Source organism: Salvelinus alpinus, chromosome 18 (genome assembly GCF_045679555.1).
Source record: "Salvelinus alpinus chromosome 18, SLU_Salpinus.1, whole genome shotgun sequence".
Classification (NCBI taxonomy): Eukaryota; Metazoa; Chordata; class Actinopteri; order Salmoniformes; family Salmonidae; genus Salvelinus; species Salvelinus alpinus.
Genome location: NC_092103.1, coordinates 18,528,258 through 18,551,790, shown reverse-complemented (window position 1 = coordinate 18,551,790; position 23,533 = coordinate 18,528,258). Strand labels below are relative to the sequence as shown.

Genomic DNA, 23,533 nt, shown 5'->3' with positions numbered 1-23,533 from the left:
TGACTTGAACCCGATCGAACATCTCTGGAGAGAAAGGAAAATAGATGTGCAGCAACACTCCCCATCCAACCTGACAGAGCTTGAGAGGATCTGCAGAGAAGATTGGAAGAAAGTCCCCAAATACAGGTGTGCCAAGCTTGTAACGTCAGACTCAAGGCTCTAATCGCTGCCAAAGGTGCTTGAACAAAGTACTGAGTAAAGGGTCTGAATACTTATGTAAATTTCATATTTCCATTTATTTTTTATAAATTAGCAAAAAAATCTAAAAACCTGCTATTGCTTTGTCATTATGAGGTATTGTGTGTAGATTGATAAGAAAAAAATATATTTAATCAATTTTAGAATAAGGCTGTAACCTAACAAAATGTGGAAAAAGTCAAGGGGTCTGAAGACTTTGCGAAGGCACTGTATACCTGTTTGCTTTAAGTGTGTGGTATCTTTGTCACAGGAAACAAGCTGTAATAGCAGTGATAGGAGATTCAGCACCATTGAAATTATTGACAGAATTCTGATGTTCAGCACCACATTACACTGGACAGCGACTGTCTCTGGTGCAGCCTGTAAATAAGGCCTAACCATGGAAGTAACTCTGTTTGATATCAATGTGACTAACCAGGCTGTTTTTCAACCACACTTTTGAAATGTAAATAATAAGCAATACATGTTTACATTTTAGTAGACACTCTTATACAGAGCGACTTACAGGCGCAATTATGGTTAAGTGCCTTGCTCAAGGGCACATCGGCAGATTTTTCACCTAGCCAGCTCGGGGATTCAAACCACTGATCTTTCAGTTACTGGCCCAACACTTTTAACCGCTAAGCTACCTGCCACCCTAAACCATTTAAACTAACCGAAAATAGTCCTCTCCATTGTTGCTTCGAAATCCCAACCAAAAAGTGTTACATATTTTCATAAAATAAAGTATCTTTACATATCTTTATCCAGGAGGAGATTAAGTAAGTAGCTACATTAAGCCAGATGTGATCCCAGGTCTCAATGAAGCTGAGAGCAGTTCTTGCATGTCTTGTTTTAGTAAACATGCAAGGCAAAGGGGATTTAGCATGGATCTACTCTTACAAGCGCTCATGTCTGGCCGATTAACAAGCACAATGAGAAAGCAACAAATAAATTAGCATGGCAGCCGACAGACACAGCCACAGACAATCCATTCTACATCAAAGAAAGCTGGTGATTAGACCATGTCATCTTATAGCCCCAATGATCTCTATCACCTATCTGTCATCATTTGTATCTAAAAGCCACCAATAAAATGCTAATTGTTCTTAAATGTTAATGTCCCACCCCACAAATTCTAAAGAGGCCCTTGAGAGGCAAAACCATGCCAGTGTCTGCATCTATGGATCTGTGCATTTCAAAGTCTGACATTAATTAGGTAAGGGATGGGATTTAAAGTGGAAGGTAGTACAACTGTTTTACTGTGTTCCATCACAGTTAAATATGAAGGAAGGGGCATTATATACTCTCAATCGAAAAAGATTATTCATCTCAAGGGTAAAATAAAGGTTAAACAAAAACAACTGTAACTCATGAATTTATTTATCTCATTATGATTCAGGATCCTATATCTACACAGCATTCAGACTTCATACAAAGCAAAGCAAGCACATTTATGAAAGTTTTTCAGTGCTACTAGCTACAGTTGAAGTCGGAAGTTTACATACACTTAGGTTGGAGTCATTGAAACTCGTTTTTTCAACCACTCCACAAATTTCTTATAAACAAACTATAGTTTTGGCAAGTCGGTTAGGACATCTACTTTGTTCATGACACAAGTAATTTTCACAGCAATTGTTTACAGACAGATTATTTCACTTATAATTCACTGTATCACAATTCCAGTGGGTCAGAGGTTTACATCCACTAAGTTGACTGTGCCTTTAAACAGCTTGGGAAATTCCAGAAAATTATGTCATGGCTTTAGAAGCTTCTGATAGGCTAATTTACATAATTTGAGTCAATTGGAGGTGTACCTGTGGATTTATTTCAAGGCCAACCTTCAAACTCGGTGCCTCTTTGCTTGACATCATGGAAAAATCAAAAGAAATCAGCCAAGACCCCATAAAAAAATTGTAGACCTCCACAAGTCTGGTTCCTTTTTGGGGGCCATTTTTAAACGCCTGAAGGTACCACATTCATCAGTACAAGCAATAGTACGCAAGAATAAACACCATGGGACCACGCAGCCGTCATACCGCTCAGGAAGGAGACGCGTTCTGTCTCCTAGAGATGAACGTACTTTGGTGTGAAAAGTGCAAATCAATCCCAGAACAACAGCAAAGGACCTTGTGAAAGAGCTGGAGGAAACAGGTACAAAAGTATCTATATCCACAGTAAAACAAGTCCTATATCGACATAACCTGAAAGGCCGTTCAGCAAGGAAGAAGCCACTGCTCCAAAACCGCCATAAAAAAAGCCAAACTACGGTTTGCAACTGCACATGGGGACAAAGATCAACCGTGAAGCACGGGGGTGGCAGCATCATGTTGTGGGGGTGCTTTGCTGCAGGAGGGACTGGTGCACTTCACAAAATAGATGGCTTCATAAGGGAGGAAAATTATGTGGATATATTGAAGCAACATCTCAAGACATCAGTCAGGAAGTTAAAGCTTGGTCGCAAATGGGTCTTCCAAATGGACAATGACCCCAAGCATACTTCCAAAGTTGTGGCAAAATGGCTTAAGGACAACAAAGTCAAGGTATTGGAGTGGCCATCACAAAGCCCTGACCTCAATCCTATAGAAAATGTGTGGGCAGAACTGAAAAAGAGTGTGCGAGCAAGGAGGCCTAGAAACCTGACTCAGTTACACCAGCTCTGTCAGGAGGAATGGGCCAAAATTCACCCAACTTATTGTGGGAAGCTTTTGGAAGGCTACCCGAAACGTTTGACCCAAGTTAAACAATTTAAATGTAATGCTCCCAAATACTAATTGAGTGTATGTAAACTTCTGACCCACTGGGAATGTGATGAAAGAAAAGCTGAAATAAATCATTCTCTCCACTATTATTCTGACATTTCACATTCTTAAAATAAAGTGGTGATTCTAACTGACCTAAGACAGGGAATTTTTACTAGGATTAAATGTCAGGAATTGTGAAAAACTAAGTTTAAATGTATTTGGCTAAGGTGTATGTAAACTTCCGACTTCAACTGTATATAGAATCAATTAGTTGGATTATTTGTTGGATTTCAGTCCGACTGTTCTTTCTACCAAAAAGCTCTGACACATGAGTTGAATCAAATGCCACCATTGTTAAAGAGCATTAAGTCCTTATTTCTAGGATAGCCCTAGCCTACAGTACCCTCATGTCGTTTTTCACAGTATACCAGTACCACGGTACTGTCATGGTACCAAAACCTCATGATACAACATTTTAGGATACCTAGTACCATTTCATATGATACTACCACATTTTTGGTGGTATCATATGCCCCACCGATCTAAAGAAGCCGCTGGCGCCTGTTATAAAATGTTTATAAAGCCAGTTTTATCTACAAATTTAAGCAACAGCCACTAACTAGTCACTTGTACGCGCCGGTCCAATAATATCCACTTCACTTTCATACGCTTATCACGTGTGGCAGGTATAATCTGCCAGCCGCATTTCCTTCCATCCATCACTCACCTGCTTCTCTCCGTCCACTCTTCCTGCACATCTATTCCTTCATCAGTTTTTAAAATATAATTTAGGCGTGATGGCGAGGGGGGATGCAGACCATGATGAGTCTTCTGTTGTTACATATGTACTGTATATTCAATACATTGGAGCAGCATGCAGAGCGAGCAAAGTTGATACATTGTATACAGTGGTGGAAAAAGTACTCATTTTTCATACTTGAGTAAAAGTAAAGATAACTTAATAGAAAATTACTTAAGTAAAAGTGAAAGTCATCCAGTAAAATACTACTTGAGTAAAAGTCTAAAAGTAGTTGGTTTTAAATATACTTAAGTATCAAAAGTAAATGGAATTGCTAAAATGTACTTAAGTATGACAAGTAAAAGTAGAAACCCTTTCAAATTCCTTATATTAAGCAAACCAGACGGCACAATGTGATTGTTGTTTTTTATTGGTAGATAGCCAGGGGCACACTCCAACACTTAGACATCATTAACAAACGAAGCATTTGTGTTTAGTGAGTCCGCCAGATCAGAGGCAGTAGGGATGACCAGGGATGTTCTCTTGATTTGAATTGACCCATTTTCCTGTCAAAATGTAACAAGTACTTTTGGGTGTCATTGAAAATGTATGGAGTAAAAAATACATTATTTTCTTTAGGAATACAGTGAAGTAAAAGTTGCCAAAATATAAATAGTAAAGTACAGATATTCCAAAAAACGTTTTACTTAAAGTACTTTACACCACTGATTGTATATCATTTCCCTGGTATAATTACCAAGAGCACCAGCCAGTCAGATAGGCTTTGTAAGTTCGCTTTCACCCAGTAGTGCCAGAGAGGAAAAACCACTTCACGACAGTCATGCTTGCAGCTTTACATCAAAGAAAACAGCTTGTCTGTAGATCAAACGGTAAAAAGAATATGACTCATATTACCTGAGCTACCTTTTTTTCTTACTACGCGACTTCGTGCGCATTTGGTGTAATTTCACAAAACATGTAGAGGGCCGTTTTAAACTAATCCAGTTTGTTATTGTTTTGATAACAATGTTGTTCAGTCATGTTACCTAGCTAGCTAACAACCTAGTAACTTGACAGTAGGTCTAGGCAAATTTGATTGGCACAAGAAGAAAGGAAAAGGGTCTGCTACTCATGAGATATGTTTCAAAGGTAGGATTCACATAGGCCTAACTATATCAAAATTCTATCTCTTTCTGGTGCTTCTTACATTCTGTTTGGTGCCTAACGTATTTAAAGTTGGAAGCAGTGTGTATGTTTGTCGGAGAGAGAGAGTGGTATTTATGATGGCGACAGAGAGAGTGTGTGTGTTAGCTGAAGAGTAAAGGTTTCACGTGTGAATATCAGTGACAAAGCTTTTTTTGTGTAGCACATGTGCATAACATTTAGATAACGGGAACAAGTGTCATGGGACTGGACGAAAAGGACACTAGGCCACTCTGAACCTCCAAAGGTGACAGAGGTGACAGGTATTGTTCTGCCCTTAATGTCAGATAACCGGAGCTTACATTTTGACGAACAGGTATCAGTAGGAATTAAATATCCCATCAGAGAAGCTAGCCATGGTATTGGTATGAATTCAGGGCCTTGAAGCCACTGTCTGACTCCGTCTCCATTGTTATCCATACTGAGGAGCTATACTCAACTTAGTGGCCAGTGATGTGGCCTGCAGCAGTTGAGAAATCTATATCTAGTCACTGATTAAAGGAGTCGATATGTGAAGCAGTAATTGGGTTTAACCTGCCGGGGTCCTGCCTCACTGCAGACTGGCAGGAATGGCTCATCAGCTAGGTCAACATTGGATGACTATAGGGGCAGAAGGCAAAAAACGATTCAATTTTCAGTTGAATTTAATGAGACCATACCGGCATCTCACCAGTGGAATCCTCATGCAGAGCAGGGGAGAGCAGAGCAACACATTGGTGTGATAAGCAAAACCTACAGTTTTCTAAAATGAGAATTTCTCAACAACTGTTCATAATGCACTAGTGCATAACCTATGCATAAGTAAATACATCATTAACGTAATCTATTAGCAACAGCCAATTATCTGTAAACAAGTGCATCACACCTATAGCCTTCCAATTAAAACCAGGAGAAACACATGCATATTTTAAAAGCAGTGGTATATAAGGTGCATATTATGTTGTCCATTATGCTACAAATGATGATAATGATATAGTCATCTCATACCACTCAGTGTGCTGTTACCCAGTGGCATAGCGCAGTTTGGTGAGGTGCCCCCACAAGGTCCAAACAAGCCCCCCCCCCTGACTTCCTGCAATTCTACACATTTTTCCATGTGCCAAAGAGAACAATATTTTTTACATTCATGCTGGATGGACCTAGCAGCTGGGTCTTTTTGAATGATATCATTAGGTTATTTCCAGGATGCATGGCTTATTAGGGGCGTGGCTTTCAGTTCGATCTTATTGGCCACCCATGAGAGTAAATGTAATTCCTGTTAATCATAGTATGTTTGGATACTGCACATGTAAATTGTTCAGTTTTGTTGTTGTTGCATTTGCCATATTCCTAGAGAATATTATGATTATTTATTACATATTATAATAAGGTATGCTACCTTTAATACATAATAAGGTATGCCACCTTGTTGTATCCCAACAATGAGACTTACAAAGGGTTTTAGAGAACACAAACTTCTGTAAGCCTCATTGAAGATACAAAAATGTCAACGTCCAACCTTAACGTGTGATAACTATACAACAAACTGATGAACAGGAATTACATTTACTCTCACGGGTGGCTAAAAATAACTATGTGAAAGCCACGCCCCTACTAAACTACACTGACAGTTTTCTGATCTGACCTGCTGTGTCATATCACTATAACCCAACATCAACAACCCAACCGTGCTCTTTTTAAAGAAAGCAACCCAACTAAGTGACCCAACGCCTGCAACCCAGTAGTTGGGTCAACCAAACAACCCACCATTTTTTTGTTGTAGTTGGATATTCATTTATCAAAATGAAAAGTAGTCTCGTTTAAAAATCTGACTGTATCCACTCACCCATATCTGCGTGCCTGGCTTTTCCCCAGTGTTCGAAGGCGTAATCCCCAGCACAGATCACCGCGCCGTTCTCCACCGTTCTCCAACACTTGGCTTCGTTCTATCCGTGGGCAATGCGCGCGTCGCCTCACTAGACAAACACGAAGACTGACTCACCTGCTCTCATGCTAAACAATTCATCCAAACGTTAATGGTTTAGATATCGCAAATTCAAGTTTACCCCCATGACTACATCCACGATTAGTTAACTTTTGTAGTTATATTCAGAATAGCGTTTAAATTACGCATGAATGTAGGCTATTTTTGACGTAAGGAAAAAATACCCCACGCACAAAACTCATATTTTTGTGCTATGATTTTATCCACAACAGCAATACACAAAATAAAGAAAACGCTAAAGGCAGGATGAAAAGTTAAATAAACTCTACATTTTGCTACAAAAAGAAAGACCCCCCTTTCAAGATGCCCTCATAGCTGTCTTGCCACAAACATCAAGAGGAAGCGTCGTATTCTGAGGGAGACCAGAGGAATCCGGGCTGTCATTACAGTGTGCAGTCTGATGCGAGCGTGCGCCCGTGATTGCGCGCGCGCCTGAGTGTGCGTGTGTATGTGCGTGTGCTTGTGTGTGTCAAGCAGAGCTGCAGCAGTGGAAACAACAGTTTAGTCTGCAGGTGGCTCTGTAAAATGACTGCCCTTCTGGTTTATGGGCTCAGATTGATGTTTAATACACCCCTTTTCTATCTACCTCGATCGTCTTCCCAAAACACTATTCTGCTAACCCAGTATCGCCTACGCACTCGATTCGGAAGGCAAATTCACGAATGTTGTGCTAACATTGAGGAATACGGAGGGCTACTGTACACAGGAAGGAACTTGATTTATAATGAGGGATACCGGTTGAAAATCGGACCTCTGAAATGAAAATGGTGGCCCTCCCTTCAATAAAATATATTTTTACCTGACCCTCCCTGAACACTTAAAAAAAAAAAAGGGACCCTCCCCTATACCCAAAATAATATTTAAAACATAAAGTGGATAGCAGAGAACATGCCTACAGGTTACCCAGTGGTGTAAAGTACTTCAGTAAAAATACTTTAATGTATTACTTAATTCGTTTTTGGGGGTATATGTACTTTACCCAAAAGTACTCGTTACATTTTGACAGGAAAATGGTTCATTTCACACACTTATCAGAAGAACATCCCTGGTCATCCCTACTGCCTCTGATCTGGCGGACTCACTAAACACAAATGCTTTGTTTGTAAATGATGTCCGAGTGTGAAAGGATTTCAACTTTTACTTTTGATACTTAAGTACATTTTAGCAATTCCATTTACTTTTGATACTTAAGTATATTTAAAACCAAATACTTGTATACTTTTACTCAAGTAGTATTTTACTAGGTGACTTTCACTTTTACTTGATTCATTTTCTATTAAGGTATCTTAACTTTTACTCAAGTATGAAAATGGAGTACTTTTTCCACCACTGAGTTTACCCTCACTCCTAGGACAGACCAGGGCTGGGTTTACCAAAAGCATCGTGGCATTAAGATCATCTTAATTCCATTGACACTAAATGGACAGAAGATTATCTTAGTGCTACGATACTTTTGGGAAACCCATTTGAGAGCCTTAGATATGCAATTTTAGAAACTTTTCTTGTTTTTGTATGCATTACATTGCGAAAGTAGCCAGAAGGTTGTGGATTCACAGACCCCCGCGGACAAGGGTAGGGGTGAAAAGAAATCCAATATAATAAAAGCACTGCATGAATCTATCACCTTATTTTCAGTCCAGGAAAAAATAGCCTTTTATTAACTCATTTCATGGAATTTTATGTCAAGTTACATGACTGGAGACAAGCAGAATATTTTTTAATACCACAACAGAGCATTCAGCACTCTAGACTTTTTGATTTCTATACAGGCCATTGTTAAAAAAGAGGACACCGGTAGTCTAAGTTTGGAACAATGCTAAAGTTGTCTATCACCTCTAAAAATGTAGCGCAACAGAACCAGTTACAACTGAAGTATCTGATCATCTATGAATTCAAGAAAAAGTCAGTTGTTTAACACAGCAGCCGCATATCATCAGGTAGGCCTATATGCACTTGTAACTTTTTTCTTTTGGAAAAATATAATTTTCTGATTTATTCTGTTTTATTCAATGATATTTTTGTTAGAATATATATTTGTGTTGACTGTGGTTAGGGCATGGGAATATAAAAGCATCTGCTTCTCGAATTAGCCTACTTTCAGCACCCATGCGCTGTCCAGCTCTGCGTGTGCCAATTCATAGTAATATAAGTTATATAAATTACTAAAATATGGCTTATTGTAAGGTAAATAACTCTGATAAATAGCTTCATTATGGGCAACAAAACATATTGTTTTTATTCAAATCAATTATAGCAGTAGCAAGCTTACCTCCGGTCCTCCTCATTTTCCAGCTCTTCCTCTCAAACTGACAAGGACATCAGTAAGCCTATTCCGCGTGCACAGATCAAGGTTTATGTTAGCTGGAAATTGCCGACTTATGCCCCCCCCCCCCAAAAGAAAAGCAGACAAAAATGACTGAGAAAAAAAATCTATTTGTAAAATAATGCTTTTTATTCATTGATGGAAATACCAGTCAATGTAAATAGTAAATACATTTGACCTTCATGCTTATCCGTCTATAGGTTAATTTGCATAATTTAGTGGAATTAAATGGGCCTGTGTGTATTTCCATTAGTCATCATGTACAGTGCATTCGGAAAGTAGTCAGACCCCTCATTCAATAAAAAAAAAAAAAATGTTTTTAAATGTATTACAAATAAAAACATAAGTACCTTATTTACACAAGTTTTCAAACCCTGCTATGACACTTGAAATTGAGCTCAGGTGCATCCTGTTTCCATTGATCATCCTTGAGATGTTTCTACAACTTGATTGGAGTGCACCTATGGTAAATGTAATTGATTGGACATGATTTGGAAAGGCACACACCTGTCTATATAAGCTCCCACAGTTATCAGTGCATGTCAGAGCAAAAACCAAGTCATGAGGTTGAAGGAATTGTCCATAGAGCGCCAAGATAGGATTGTGTCGTGGCACAGATCCGGGAAAGGGTACCGCAGCATTGAAGATCCTCAAGAACACAGTGGCCTCCATCATTCTTAAATGGAAGAAGTCTGGAACCACCCAGACTCTTCTTAGAGCTGGCCGCCCGGCCAAACAGAAATCGGGAGAGAAGGGCCTTGGTCAGTGTAAAGGACATCACGCTGCTTGCTTAACAAATACCCCTTCCTCCTAATTCAGCCCATACCTGGTGCGAACTCGGGACCTCTGCCTCGCTAGCACAGGTGACCGCCCTCCTGAATCATTTTACAAGTTGGCGCCTCGCGAAAAGCTAGTTATTCGCTGGTGCAAGTGGGGACAATTCAGGCCGAGGAGTAAGTTTTATACATCCATGTGTTAAAGTACAATAGCACACCTAAATCAACTTGTCAATTAAAATAACACTTAAGGAATTTTAACAATATAATATGGCTAACCAGAAGAAAATAATAAAAAATAATCTACAAAGAACTTTTGAGATTAAGGAAGGTTCTTTATAGAACATTCCCCATAAAGGTTTTATAAAGAACCGTAAAAGGGTTCTATATATCCCCCAAAAGGGTTGTAACCACAGCGGAACAGTTTTTTGGTGGTATACAGGAGCTTTTATTAATGGTTCATTATAGAGGGCTTGCAGTTGACGTATGACGACTCCTGGCAGCCATGTTGGAAGACCACCGTAGTCATTCTTCTGACAAGTGGCTACCCCAAACTGCATGATAACAGTGCCTAAAACTAGTTGATTCAACACCACTGTCATTCTCTGTAGAGTATTTGGCTGGTCTAACAGGGCAGAAGAGACAACGGGAAAAAAATATGTTTATAGATTCCCCGCAATCATGAAACACCAGTGTTGATACCACCATAAGGCTCAAGAACTGTCAGAAAAGCAAAGAAACCTTTTTGCCCATCAATACCTGAACCCAGACAGCTGTCAGTAACGGGTCTGCTGTGAAAATTTAATTACTGGTAAGTTAAGTCTGATTGATTTCGACCTTAGTTTAGATGTTGTGCCAACCAGGTATTTTAGGTTAACAGAAAGTTAACCTAAATTAGCTAGCTCGATAGCTTGTAGCCTAGCAATTAGCATGTATCGCTTGAGTTTAATGTTATGGGGAAGCTATTTTTCACCATAAAAATTCACCTTTATAACAAAGGATTGCATACCTCTTCAATTGCATTTGCCGACAAATGTAAGCTTACTATTCCTAATGTTATGAGTAGATTGGATGGTGATAATTTAGGCTATTAATAAGTGCGTAGTGGCTATATCAGAGACATTTCCTTTGCAGAGGAAAAATGTAGACTTTGATAAACATTTCATCCAATTCTACTACACTTTATATGACTGAAGAAATTAGCAGAATCTTTTTTTAATACAATGGTAGCCTAGGCCTACCCTACTGACACTGACAACAGATTAATACAAACGGCCTTGTCTTGAATGCATATAACCTAGGCCTATGAAAAAGGGGTCCTGGCTAAAGAAATATCCAGCTTTTGTCAAAAGTACATTTGAAGTCGGAAGTTTACATACACATAGGTTGGAGTCATTAAAACGTATTTTTCAACCACTCCACAAAATTCTTGTAAACAAACTATAGTTTTGGCAAGTTGGTTAGGACATCTACTTTGTGCATGACACAAGTAATTTTCATAACAATTGTTTACAGACAGATTATTTCACTGTATCACAATTCCAGTGGGTCAGAAGTTTACATACACTAAGTTGACTGTGCCTTTAAACAGCTTGGAAAATTATGTCTGTTAGAAAAGTTTGGCCATAATGACCATCGTTATGTTTGGAGGAAAAAGGCGGAGGCTGGCAGGCCGAAGAACACCATCCCAACCGTGAAGCACGGGGGTGGCAGCATCATGATGTTGGGGTGCTTTGCTGCAGGAGGGACTGGTGCACTTCACAAAATAGATGGCATCATGAGGAGGAACATTATGTGGATATATTGAAGCAACATCTCAAGACATCAGTCAGGAAGTTATAGCTTAGTCGCAAATGGGTCTTCCAAATGGACAATGACCCCAAGCAAACTTCCAAAGTTGTGGCAAAATGGCTTAAGGACAACAAAGTCAACGTATTGGAGTGGCCATCACAAAGCCCTGACCTCAATCCTATAGAAAATGTGTGGGCAGAACTGAAAAAGTGTGTGCGAGCAAGGAGGCCTACAAACCAGACTCAGTTACACTAGCTCTGTCAGGAGGAATGGGCCAAAATTCACCCAACTTATTGTGGCAAGCCTTTGGAAGGCTACCTGAAACGTTTGACCCAAGTTAAAAAATTTAAAGCTAATGCTACCAAATACTAATTGAGTGTATGTAAACTTCTGACCCACTGGGAATGTGATGAAAGAAATAAAAGCTGAAATAAATCATTCTCTCCACTATTATTCTGAAATTTCATATTCTTAAAATAAAGTGGTGATCCTAACTGACCTAAGACAAGGAATTTTTACTAGGATTAAATGTCAGGAATTGTGAAGAACTGAGTTTAAATGTATTTGGCTAAGGTTTATGTAAACTTCCAACTTCAACTGTATATCTTTTGCATCTTAGCTAACCCTAACCTAATTCTCCTAACCTGCTGCCTAAATTCTCAGAATTTGCTACGGAATGTCAAATTTGACGTTGATTTGACAAAAGCTGAATCCCTTCTAGCCATGGCCATGAAAAGGGGAGATGAAAATTGTACAATATGACAGCCATATAGCCTGGAGGACATTATTGTCCAAAGAAACTCCAGTGGTTATCATATATTCATATGACAACCCAATGATCATTTTTTGAGAACTTTATTCTTAAGAGGGAGGAAAATGTATGGACATTACAGCACAGGACAAAGGCCTCAATGGCATAGCACAACCTGCTGTGTTGACTATTGATTGTTCAAGCCCAAAAATAGACGTCATCTTTTTATGACAATAAAACATCTGAATGAATTAAATACAACCAAACCATTAAGAGCCCTGATGGTGTAGGTGACCTGAAGTGATTTTCTAACATCAGGTTTGCTTTTAATTTGTTTATGTACTACTGTAGGTTCACCAGCTGACCTCTATCTAGACACCCATGCAGACTGGATTCCCACTGTGAAGATGAGCAGTGCTTCAGCAGCATCAGTTTCTACTTCTACTACTTAGTCCTTTTCCAGATATGAAAGGAGACATCCCTCAATTATACAAGATGGTTGTTATATGCTGTGCTTTGGTCAATCTGAATGATTCTGTTGTGCCAATTGAGTAGAGCACCTTCACCTTGTCGTCATGACAAAAGTGCCCCCTTAACCTCAAACAGTGTGAATATATAAAATGTCATTTAGAACGTGTACAATACGATTGTTTATGATATTGTACTTTTCTAATGGGCTATATTGTTGTATGGGTGAAATTAAAAGTATTTTGTCATCTCTGCTTTGCCTAGCCCCATTGAATGAAACATCTTTATCATCCAACAATTTTTTTTATTTACAATTTGAAATACATTTAACATAGACAATGTAATTGTTGTGGTAGTCTTTGGCAAAACCATCTTCATTATCACAGTGGCACCTACAAGTGCCACTCAGACCTTGGCGAAAAGTATCTGGCAGTGAACTTGGTGGTAGTAGTTGTGTGTGTGTATTAAGCTAACGATCCCATCTCCTGCTTCCAGACATTTCACCACCTAGATTACAAGGGTTGGATTTGCGCCAACAAATGTAACATTAGAACAAGGCATGCACAAAATCTAGTATAATGATTAGCCTCATATCCATTATCTACTGGTATCGTTTTTAATTTGAGAACATATAGCTGAACAATATGTGAACGGTGTGTGAGTTAAGCTATTCTCTGCTTCAGATGCACAATGTCAAGGGATGCATTGCAAATGCACATAAGGCTTAAAGGCGCTGCATGGTTAATCCGGAGTCTGCATTGGCCGTGCAGCATTTACGTGATATGGCCTCTGCAGAAGCCAGGGCACTCCTACTTCTTGCGCTTCGCGGCGCAGCACAGAGCTGTTGTGAAGAAAGTGAGGAACTCTCGCCCCCAACTACTGTCAACCAATCATGTCAATGCAGAGCTACATGGAGGCCTTCCCATTGTTACAAAATTTGTTACGGAACAGAGCTCAATTTGGCCTCTGCAATTGTGTCACACCATCCATACGGCACTTCCTAGCACATTTTCAGGTCAAGCATGAATTGGCTCTAATGCCATATTACTGTAGGCCAGTGGTTCTCATCTCCAGACCTCATGGACCCAGAACAGTGCAGTTTTATTGTAGCCACAGACACACACCTGATTCAACTTAGCAACTAATCATCAGGCCCTCAATTAATTGAATCAAGTATGATTTTCCAGGGCTACAACAGGTGTGTTTGGGGTACTCAAGGACTGGAGTTGGGAACCACTGCTGTAGTCCTATGGCTGCATTGGAGTTGCATGCCATTATCAGTTGCGAAATGGGTTCACATAGCAAATATCCTAAACAAAATTGTGACAATCAAAAAACTAATTGGAGAGCTTATGACTGAACAAAAAGGTAATGTTCATTTGAGAATACAGAGAAATCAGAGACAGATTCCCTTCCCTCATTTTGTTGCTGGATTGTGATCTGTGATTAATCAACATCAACACTAGTTCATCTTGAATAATAATTAAGTTAACAAACTAAACAAATTGAAAGACTTACCTTCAATCAACACTTTCATATCGTTTTAAAGTGTACAAGTAAGTGAACTCATATGTAAAGGTTCAACAGTTTAGTAACAAGTAGGCTATTACTACTAAAACACAATTTCAGGTAAAAAAAGAAAGAAGTAAATACCAGAGGTGGCCAACGTCACTCCACTGATCCCTGATCTACTAGGTGAGCAGACTTCTGTTGCAGCCCAGCGATAACACACTTGATTATAAACTAATTAGGTTTGATACGTTGAATCAGGTGTGTTAGTACTGGGCTGGAAGAGAAGCCTGCACACCACAAGAGGTTGGTGGCACCTTAATTGTGGAGAACGGGCTCGTGGTAATGACTGGAGTGGTATCATTCATGGTTTCCAGGTGTTTGATGCTGTTCCATTTGCTCTGTCCGGACATTATTATGAGCCGTTCTCCCCTCAGCAGCCTCTACTGCTGCACACCCAGCAGGGTTGGCCTGCTACAGTTGTAATAGGTTTATACAATGTGTGACCTTGAACTGTATTTTTGTTCACAAAATTTGCTAACATATACAGTAATCCATTGTATACAAGGATGACCCTTATTCTCTTGGGACATTCATTGGGACCTCTTCATCTGCAGACAGGGTTTGGAAGCTCTCTGTACATGAGATCAGAAAACATCAAAGAAACAGGCTGCATTATACTCAAGTTAGACAGCCCTGACTATTATGTTGCTAGATCGCTCTCTGTCCTCAGTTTCTCACCAGGGACTGAAACTGGAGAATAGTTTCACAATGTCCTCCCACAAAGTTACCTGCCCTATCCAGAGTAGCCTACTCTCCCTTCCAGCTGGAAGTGCTAGCTAATCCTTTCATCCTCTTCCACGGCTGTTAGCAAGCTACCTACCTAGCTACAAATGCATCAAGATGGCTAACTACCTAATATGAAGTTATTTAATTCATGTAGCTAGCTAGCTAGCTATACAGAATGTAAAGTTAGCTAACTAGCGAACATTACGTTAGCAGCTCATTTGAGTTAGCCTGCACTCCAATTTTCTGTGTCAAGCTAGCTAATAATACATTGTTTTATTACTTTCAACATATTTACTTACTTGAATAGGTTCATCCACTGTCTCCATTTTCTGGGTCCTTAGAAAAACTTAACTTCTTCCCGAAGTTTCTGGTGGTAACAAAATGCAGCCAGTCATGTGGACGATTGGAGGACTTTCAACAGACTGAGTTTGGTCTTCCGACATGGTGATTTGTGACACAACAAAGCGCTCTATAGAAGCTTAAGAAAGGGTTATTTTTTGTGTGTGTATGAGTCATTGTGATTCACATGAAGGTGATCATTATACAATGGGTCATCCCTATCACTCATATTGGGCAATTACAAGGGATGAAAAGGGTAGACCTGCGAGTCAGATCTGAACAGGAAAAATCACACTGTTTGACAAGCATTAAGGGCCAAATCATTCTAATTCATCTGCTGGTCAGACAATTGGCTTATGTTCAAGCTGTTCCTGTGATCTGAGGGCATGTCATAGATGATATAAACTCAAGTTGAAAAAGTTAGGAGGAGAACTCAGGTGTGGAACACAGAGTTCTGTATAAGACTGTGAGCTTTTACATTAGAAGTTGATTAATGTACAATAAGTTGGTGTTAGTTTCCTAGTTAATTAGCCACCACCATCTCATGCAACCAATCATACACATGAACAGGTGACATTAACAGACACCACCACCTTGATTGAAGTATATCTAAACCATCTCAAGGCCATGGTTACATCATACATCACATACTGTACCAGTACAAGTCTGACTGCACATAGGGAAGGAAGGAAGGAAGGAAAGGAAAGTTAGGAAAAGGAAGGAAAGTCAGCCAAAACTTAAAACCAACATCAATATGGAGGAGTCAACATACACTTGTAAGTAAAAACGAATGTAAATAAGTTAGAAATTGTGCTACTAATGCACATGACGGCACAAACACATATCGTAAAAGTAATTATGTTTTTGTTTGGTTAGCTTTTGGAAACGTTAGTTAGCACATACAACTTTCCCTGACAATACACTTATACATTGTAATTTAAAATTTACCAGACATTGTCGGGTGTCTGCAGATGCGTTGTCTTTTAGCCAAGATAGGAAATGCAATCATAATTGACGGTAGTGCATAAAGAACACACAACAGCTACCGGTGGTTCTATGATGACTGAAAACACAACCGTGGGACGAACAAGTGACACATTTCCAGGCAAGGGCGGTCCATTTAAAATGAATTCATTCTTTTTTTAAATTTAAATTTTATTATTCAAAAAAAAAAAAAATACATTTATTTTATTCATAATACAAAAATCAACTTACATTGCTACATCAAACATGTCTAGCAAACCAAACACAGGTATTAACAATGCTCAAACATACAAAAAATATAAATACAAATAAAATACAAAAAATAAACAATTTAAGTGCAATTATATTCACTCTGAAAATATCTTATTATAATGATTCATGAAGATGTTATTCTTGTTGTTATTCACTAGGGTTAGTGTTTTAATAAGATAATTAAATTCAATCAGAAAACTTGGTAATATTGGTATAGAATTTAGTAATTTCTGTTTGTGTATAAAGTATTTGACAACAAGAATTTAAAAAAATTACAATAATTTCAGTGGTTTTGTTATCATTGCAATAGTAACATATTATATATTTTATGTTAAAATTATAGGCAGTGTTCATAATGTTAAATAAGTACTTTGTAAGGTTTTCCCAAAATTCTGACATAAATTTACATTCAAAGAACAAGTGAGACAGATTCTCACCTTTTTCACAGAAAACACAGATATCATCAATAGCCACACATTTGGAAATCATAGAATTACATGGATATATCTTATGTAAAATTTTGAAGTGCACTTCCTTAACTTTGTTTGGTATACAGTATTTGTAAGGCCTTAACCATGCATTTCTCCAGACAATGTCAGGAATAAGCATGTTCCAGAAAAACTTTCCTCTCGGTGTAAGTTGGTTTTGTGAATGAAGAATTTGTCTTATATATTTATTACAACAAGATTTATCAAGTAAGCCCACGCCTTCCAATCTGAGTTCTGGATAAACTTTGTGATCATTCCCAAAATTAAGATGACTTTTCATAAGTGTAGTTAGACCACTGGGAACGGCTTTGATCACAGAAATAAACTCTCTGAAAGGTATTGGAAACTCTTTCAATGTTATAAATTGTTCATATGTGAGAATGTTCTTGATATTTTCGACAACAAGGGTAATAAAGTCAATATTCCTCTCATGCCAGCTGGGGTAGAACAATGACTTATTCCTTACAGTTATGTCTGAATTATTGCACAAAAGAGCTTTATGAGGGGAAAAATTGTGCAGGAAACATATTTTCCAGGCCAGTAAAGCTTGTTGGTGAAACCTAGCCAAATTAGCAGGAAATCCTTCAGGAATATAATTACATTTCAGTAAAAATTGATTCTTTGGAATGAAATACCATATTGAATCAGTATCGAGCAAACATTTTTTCAAACAGTGTATCTTGAAAGTGTTATTTATGTCAACAAAATCCAACACTTCTAGACCGCCTTCAGCTCTTTTGTTAGAAAGGACATATTTTTTTAGTTTGTGAGACATATTTTTCCAGATGAAGTCAAGAAAGGTCTTATTGATCTCTTTACAAGTAGCTGGATTTACACATAACGATAATGAGGGGTACACAAAACGAGACAGTCCCTCTGCCTTGGACAGAAGTACTCTCCCAAGTATAGAAAGATCTCTTTGTAGCCAATTATTAAATATATTTTTAGTTCTCTTAATTTTAGGAGAGAAATGCAAATGTTGTCTGACTAAGTGGTTTTTTGACAGATGTATTCCTAAATATTTAACACAGTCCTTTACAGGAATATTTTCAATTTCTTTATCATCAGAGTCAAATAAACATAAGATTTCACATTTAGAAACATTCAGCATTAATCCCGATGCAATAGAAAATGCAGTTATAGCATTAAGGGCATGTGTGACCTGGTCTTTGTCTCTTAAGAAAAGAGTAGTTGGGAAATTTTGATTTCTTTGTTAAAAATGGTTAAGCCATACAAATTTGCATCATTCAGAATATCTAGAGATAGAAGTTCCACAACCAAAATGAATAAAAATGGCGAAATTGGGCATCCCTGTCATACACTTCTGTTGATACTAAATATTTTGGAAGTATTAAGGTTTAGTAGCACAGAACTATTTATATCTTTGTAAAACATGCAAATTACTTTAATAAAATGTTCACCAAATCCAAAAAGTTTAAGAGACTGTCAGGGATTGTGTGCAGAGAGGTAGCGGAGTCAAGCACAGGACACAGGTGTTGAGCAAAACAACGGCGTTTACTCAAAATACAAGCAAAAATTCTTCATAGGGAATATAACAAACACACATGCACCAACAACAACCACTAACGAAACAAACAATCACGGACAGAACAGAAATGTATGCCAGAGGGTTAAATAGGGAACATGATAGGGGAATTGAAACCAGGTGTGTGTAATACAGATAAAACAAAACTGAGAAATGGATCGGTGGTGACTAGAAAGCCGGTGACATCGACCGCCGAACACCACCCGAACAAGGAGAAGGGCCGACTTCGGCGGAAGTCGTGACAGTACCCCCCCCCCCCCCCCCTTGACGCGCGGCTCCAGCCGCGCGACGACACCGGCCTCGGGGACGACCCGGAGGGCGAGGTGCAGGGCGATCCGGGCGGAGACGGTGAAACTCTTGTAACATTGAAGGATCTAGAATGTCCTCCACCGGTACCCAGCATCTCTCCTCCGGGCCGTACCCCTCCCACTCCACGAGGTACTGAAGGCCCCTCGCCCGACGCCTTGAGTCCATGATGGCTCGTACGGTATACGCCGGGACCCCCTCGATGTCAAGAGGGGGTGGAGGAACCTCCCGCACCTCAGACTGCTGGAGCGGACCAGCCACCACCGGCCTGAGGAGAGACACATGGAACGAGGCGTTAATGTGATAATCAGGGGGGAGTTGTAACCTATAACAAACCTCGTTCAGTCTCCTCAGGACTTTAAATGGCCCCACAAACTGCGGACCCAGCTTCCGGCAGGGCAGGTGAAGGGGCAGGTTTCGGGTCGAGAGCCAGACCCGATCCCCCGGTGCATACACCGGGGCCTCACTGCGGTGGCGGTCGGCACTCACCTTTTGCCTCCTGATGGCCCGTTGTAGCCACACATGGGCAGCGTTCCATGTCTCCTCTGAGTGCCGAAACCATTCATCCACCGCAGGAGCCTAAATCTGGCTCTGATGCCATGGTGCCAGGACCAGCTGATAACCCAGCACACACTGAAAAGGTGATAGGTTGGTAGAGGAGTGGCGGAGGGAGTTTTGGGCCATCTCCGCCCAGGGGATGTAAACCGCCCACTCCCCCGGCCGGTCCTGGCAGTAGGACCTCAGAAACCTACCCACATCCTGGTTGACTCTTTCCACCTGCCCGTTACTCTCGGGGTGGAAACCTGAGGTAAGGCTGACCGAGATCCCCAGGCGTTCCATAAACGCCCTCCAGACTCTAGACGTAAATTGGGGACCCCGATCAGAAACTATATCCTCAGGCACCCCGTAGTGCCGGAATACGTGGGTGAACAGGGCCTCCGCAGTTTGTAGAGCCGTAGGGAGACCGGGCAAAGGAAGGAGACGGCAGGACTTAGAAAACCGATCCACAACGACCAGGATTGTGGTGTTACCCCGCGACGGGGGAAGATCCGTCACGAAATCCACCGATAGGTGTGACCACGGTCGCTGTGGAACGGGAAGGGGTTGTAATTTCCCTCTGGGCAGATGTCTAGGTGCCTTGCACTGTGCGCATACCGAACAGGAGGAAACATAAACCCTCACGTCCTTAGCTAAAGTGGGCCACCAGTACTTCCCAGCAAGGCAGCGCACCGTCCGACCGATGCCAGGATGACCAGAGGAGGGTGACGTGTGAGCCCAACAGATCAAATGATTGCGGACATCAAACGGAACGTACAGACGCCCAGCTGGACAGTCAGGTGGAGTGGGCTCTGCACGTGACGCCCGTTCGATGTCCGCGTCCACCTCCCACACCACCGGTGCCACCAGGCGAGAGGCTGGAATTATGGGAGTGGGATCTGTGGACCGCTCCTCTGTATCATACAGCCGGGACAGTGCGTCTGCCATAACGTTCTGGGAACCTGGTTTGTAGGAAAGGGTGAAAACAAAACGGGTGAAAAACATGGCCCACCTTGCCTGGCGAGGGTTCATTCTCCTCGCCGCCCGGATGTACTCCAGATTGCGGTGGTCAGTCCAAATGAGAAAAGGGTGTCTAGCCCCCTCAAGCCAATGTCTCCACGCTTTCAGAGCCATGACAACAGCCAGCAACTCCCGGTCCCCCACATCATAGTTTCGCTCCGCCGGGCTGAGCGTCTTCGAAAAGTATACACAGGGGCGGAGCTTTAGTGGCGTACCCGAGAGCTGACACAGCACAGCCCCTATCCCAGCCTCGGACGCGTCCACCTCAACTATGAATGCTAAGGAAGGATCAGGATGAGCCAGCACGGGAGCCGAGGTAAACAGAGCCTTCAGGTGACCAAAAGCCCTGTCCGCCCCAGCTGTCCACTGCAGTCGCACCGGTCCCCCCTTCAGCAGTGAGGTAATGGGAGCCGCTACCTGACCAAAACCCCGGATAAATCTCCGGTAGTAGTTGGCAAACCCTAAGAACCGCTGCACCTCCTTTACCGTGGTTGGAGTCGGCCAATTACGCACGGCTGAAATGCGGTCATTCTCCATCTCTACCCCTGACGCTGAAAAGCGGTACCCTAGGAAGGAGATGGACTGTTGGAAGAACAGACATTTCTCAGCCTTAACGTACAGGTCATGCTCCAACAGTCGACCAAGCACCCTGCGCACTAGGGACACATGCTCGGCGCGTGTAGCGGAGTATATTAGAATGTCATCTATATACACCACTACACCCTGCCCGTGCAGGTCCCTGAAAATCTCATCTACAAAGGATTGGAAGACTGATGGAGCATTCATTAACCCGTACGGCATGACGAGGTACTCATAATGCCCAGAAGTGGTGCTAAATGCTGTCTTCCACATCTCCCGCCTTGATACGCACCAGGTTGTAAGCGCTCCTGAGGTCCAATTTTGTGAAGAAGCGCGCCCTGTGTAATGACTCGGTCATACTGGCTATGAGTGGTAGCGGGTAACTGTATTTTACCGTGATCTTATTTAAACCTCGATAATCATTACACGGGCGCAAACCTCCATCCTTCTTCTTCACAAAAAAAAAACTTGAGGAGACAGGTGAGATGGAAGGCTGAATGTATCCCTGTCCCAGAGATTCGGTGACATATGTCTCCATAGCCACCGTCTCCTCCTGTGACAGAGGATAAACGTGACTCCTGGGAAGTGCAGCGTCTACCAAGAGATCTATCGCACATTCCCCCGGTCGATGGGGTGGTAATTGAGTCGCCTTCTTTTTACAGAAGGCGAGTGCCAAATCGGCATATTCTGGGGGAATGTGCATGGTGGAAACCTGGTTTGGACTTTCCACCGTAGTGGCACCTAAGGAAACACCTACACACCTCCCTGAACACTGACAGGACCATCCCTTGAGAGCCCTCTGTTGCCACGAAATAATCGGCTCATGAGAGGCCAACCAGGGAAGACCCAACACCACAGGAAACGCAGGAGAGTCGATCAGGAAGAGACTAATTCTCTCCTCGTGATCCCCCTGCGTTCTCATAGCAATGGGCGCTGTGACCTCCCCAATCAGCCCCGACCCCAAAGGACGACTATCTAAGGCATGTACAGGGAAGGGAACATTAACAGGAACAATAGGGATCCCTAATCTATGTGCCAAAGAGCGGTCAATAAAGTTCCCAGCTGCACCTGAATCTACTAGCGCCTTATGCTGGGGATGCGGGGAAAACTCAGGAAATTCTATGGGTAACCACATGTGTGCAACAGGGGGCTCTGGGTGAGTTGTGTGCCTACTCACCTGGGATGACCCACCAGTGCTCCGCCTGCTACCTCGACTTCCAGGAGAAACACCCCAGCACCGACCAGCAGTGTGCCCTCTGCGGCCACAGTTGGTGCAGGGAATGGTCCCCCCTCCGGTCCCCCTCATAGCAGCCCCTCCTAACTCCATAGGTGTTGGATCCAAGGTGCTGGGTAGTGGAACGGGCGGACCCCGATCTAGACATCCGCGGGAGGCCAACAGGTTATCCAGCCGGATAGATAAGTCCACCAGCTGGTCCAGGTTGAGAGTGGTGTCCCTGCAGGCTAGCTCCCTACGAACGTCCTCTCGTAAACTACACCTGTAGTGATCGATCAGGGCCCGCTCATTCCATCCCGCACCAGCAACCAGAGTTTTGAAGTCCAGTGCGAACTCTTGAGCGCTCCTCATCCCCTGTCTAATATGGAACAATCGCTCTCCCGCCGCTCTCCCTTCAGGTGGGATGATCAAAGACTGCCCGGAAGCGGCGAGAGAAGTCTTCATAGTCATCCAGAGTTAGGCCTTCCCTTCCCCAGATGGCGTTGGCCCACTCCAGGGCTTTACCAGTCAGGCAGGAGATGAGGGCGCCCACCCTCTCGCGTCCCGAAGGGGACGGATGAACAGCCGCCAGGTAGAGCTCCAGCTGTAGTAGGAACCCCTGGCACCCGGCTGCTGTTCCGTCATACGCTCCTGGGAGCGAGAGCCGAATCCCACTGGGTCCTGACGATGGAGGGGTGGACATCGGTGTAGGTTGAGGTGCGGGCGGAGGTGATGGGGCATGATTGACCGGAAGACCTCCTCTCTCCCATCTGTCCATTGTTTGCAGCACGCGATCCATGGCTGTCCCTAGACTGTGTAACATGGTCGCGTGCTGTTGGACTTGCTCCTCTACTGGGAGAGAAGGGCTGGCTGCACCTGCTGACTCCATTTGAAAAGGTCCGTGATTCTGTCAGGGTTTGTGTGCAGAGAGGTAGCGGAGTCAAGCGCAGGACACAGGTGTTGAGCAAAACAACGGCGTTTACTCAAAATACAAGCAAAAATTCCTCATAGGGAA

The 23,533-nt window shown here is 41.9% G+C and overlaps 1 protein-coding gene across 2 annotated transcripts in view; it reads right to left on the bottom strand.

The window, feature by feature from the left end:
* Positions 1–7,248, bottom strand: part of LOC139543939 (leucine-rich repeat transmembrane neuronal protein 4-like) — a 69,427-nt gene extending 62,179 nt beyond the window's left edge. For both annotated transcript variants that reach the window (XR_011668774.1, XM_071350498.1), the window contains exon 1: positions 6,689–7,248. Coding sequence is in view for 1 of the 2 variants with exons in the window: in XM_071350498.1 (XP_071206599.1) it covers positions 6,689–6,692 (4 nt within the window). In the remaining variant the exon portion in view is untranslated. The remainder of the gene's footprint in view (positions 1–6,688) is intronic.
* Between the last annotated feature and the right edge of the window lie 16,285 nt (positions 7,249–23,533).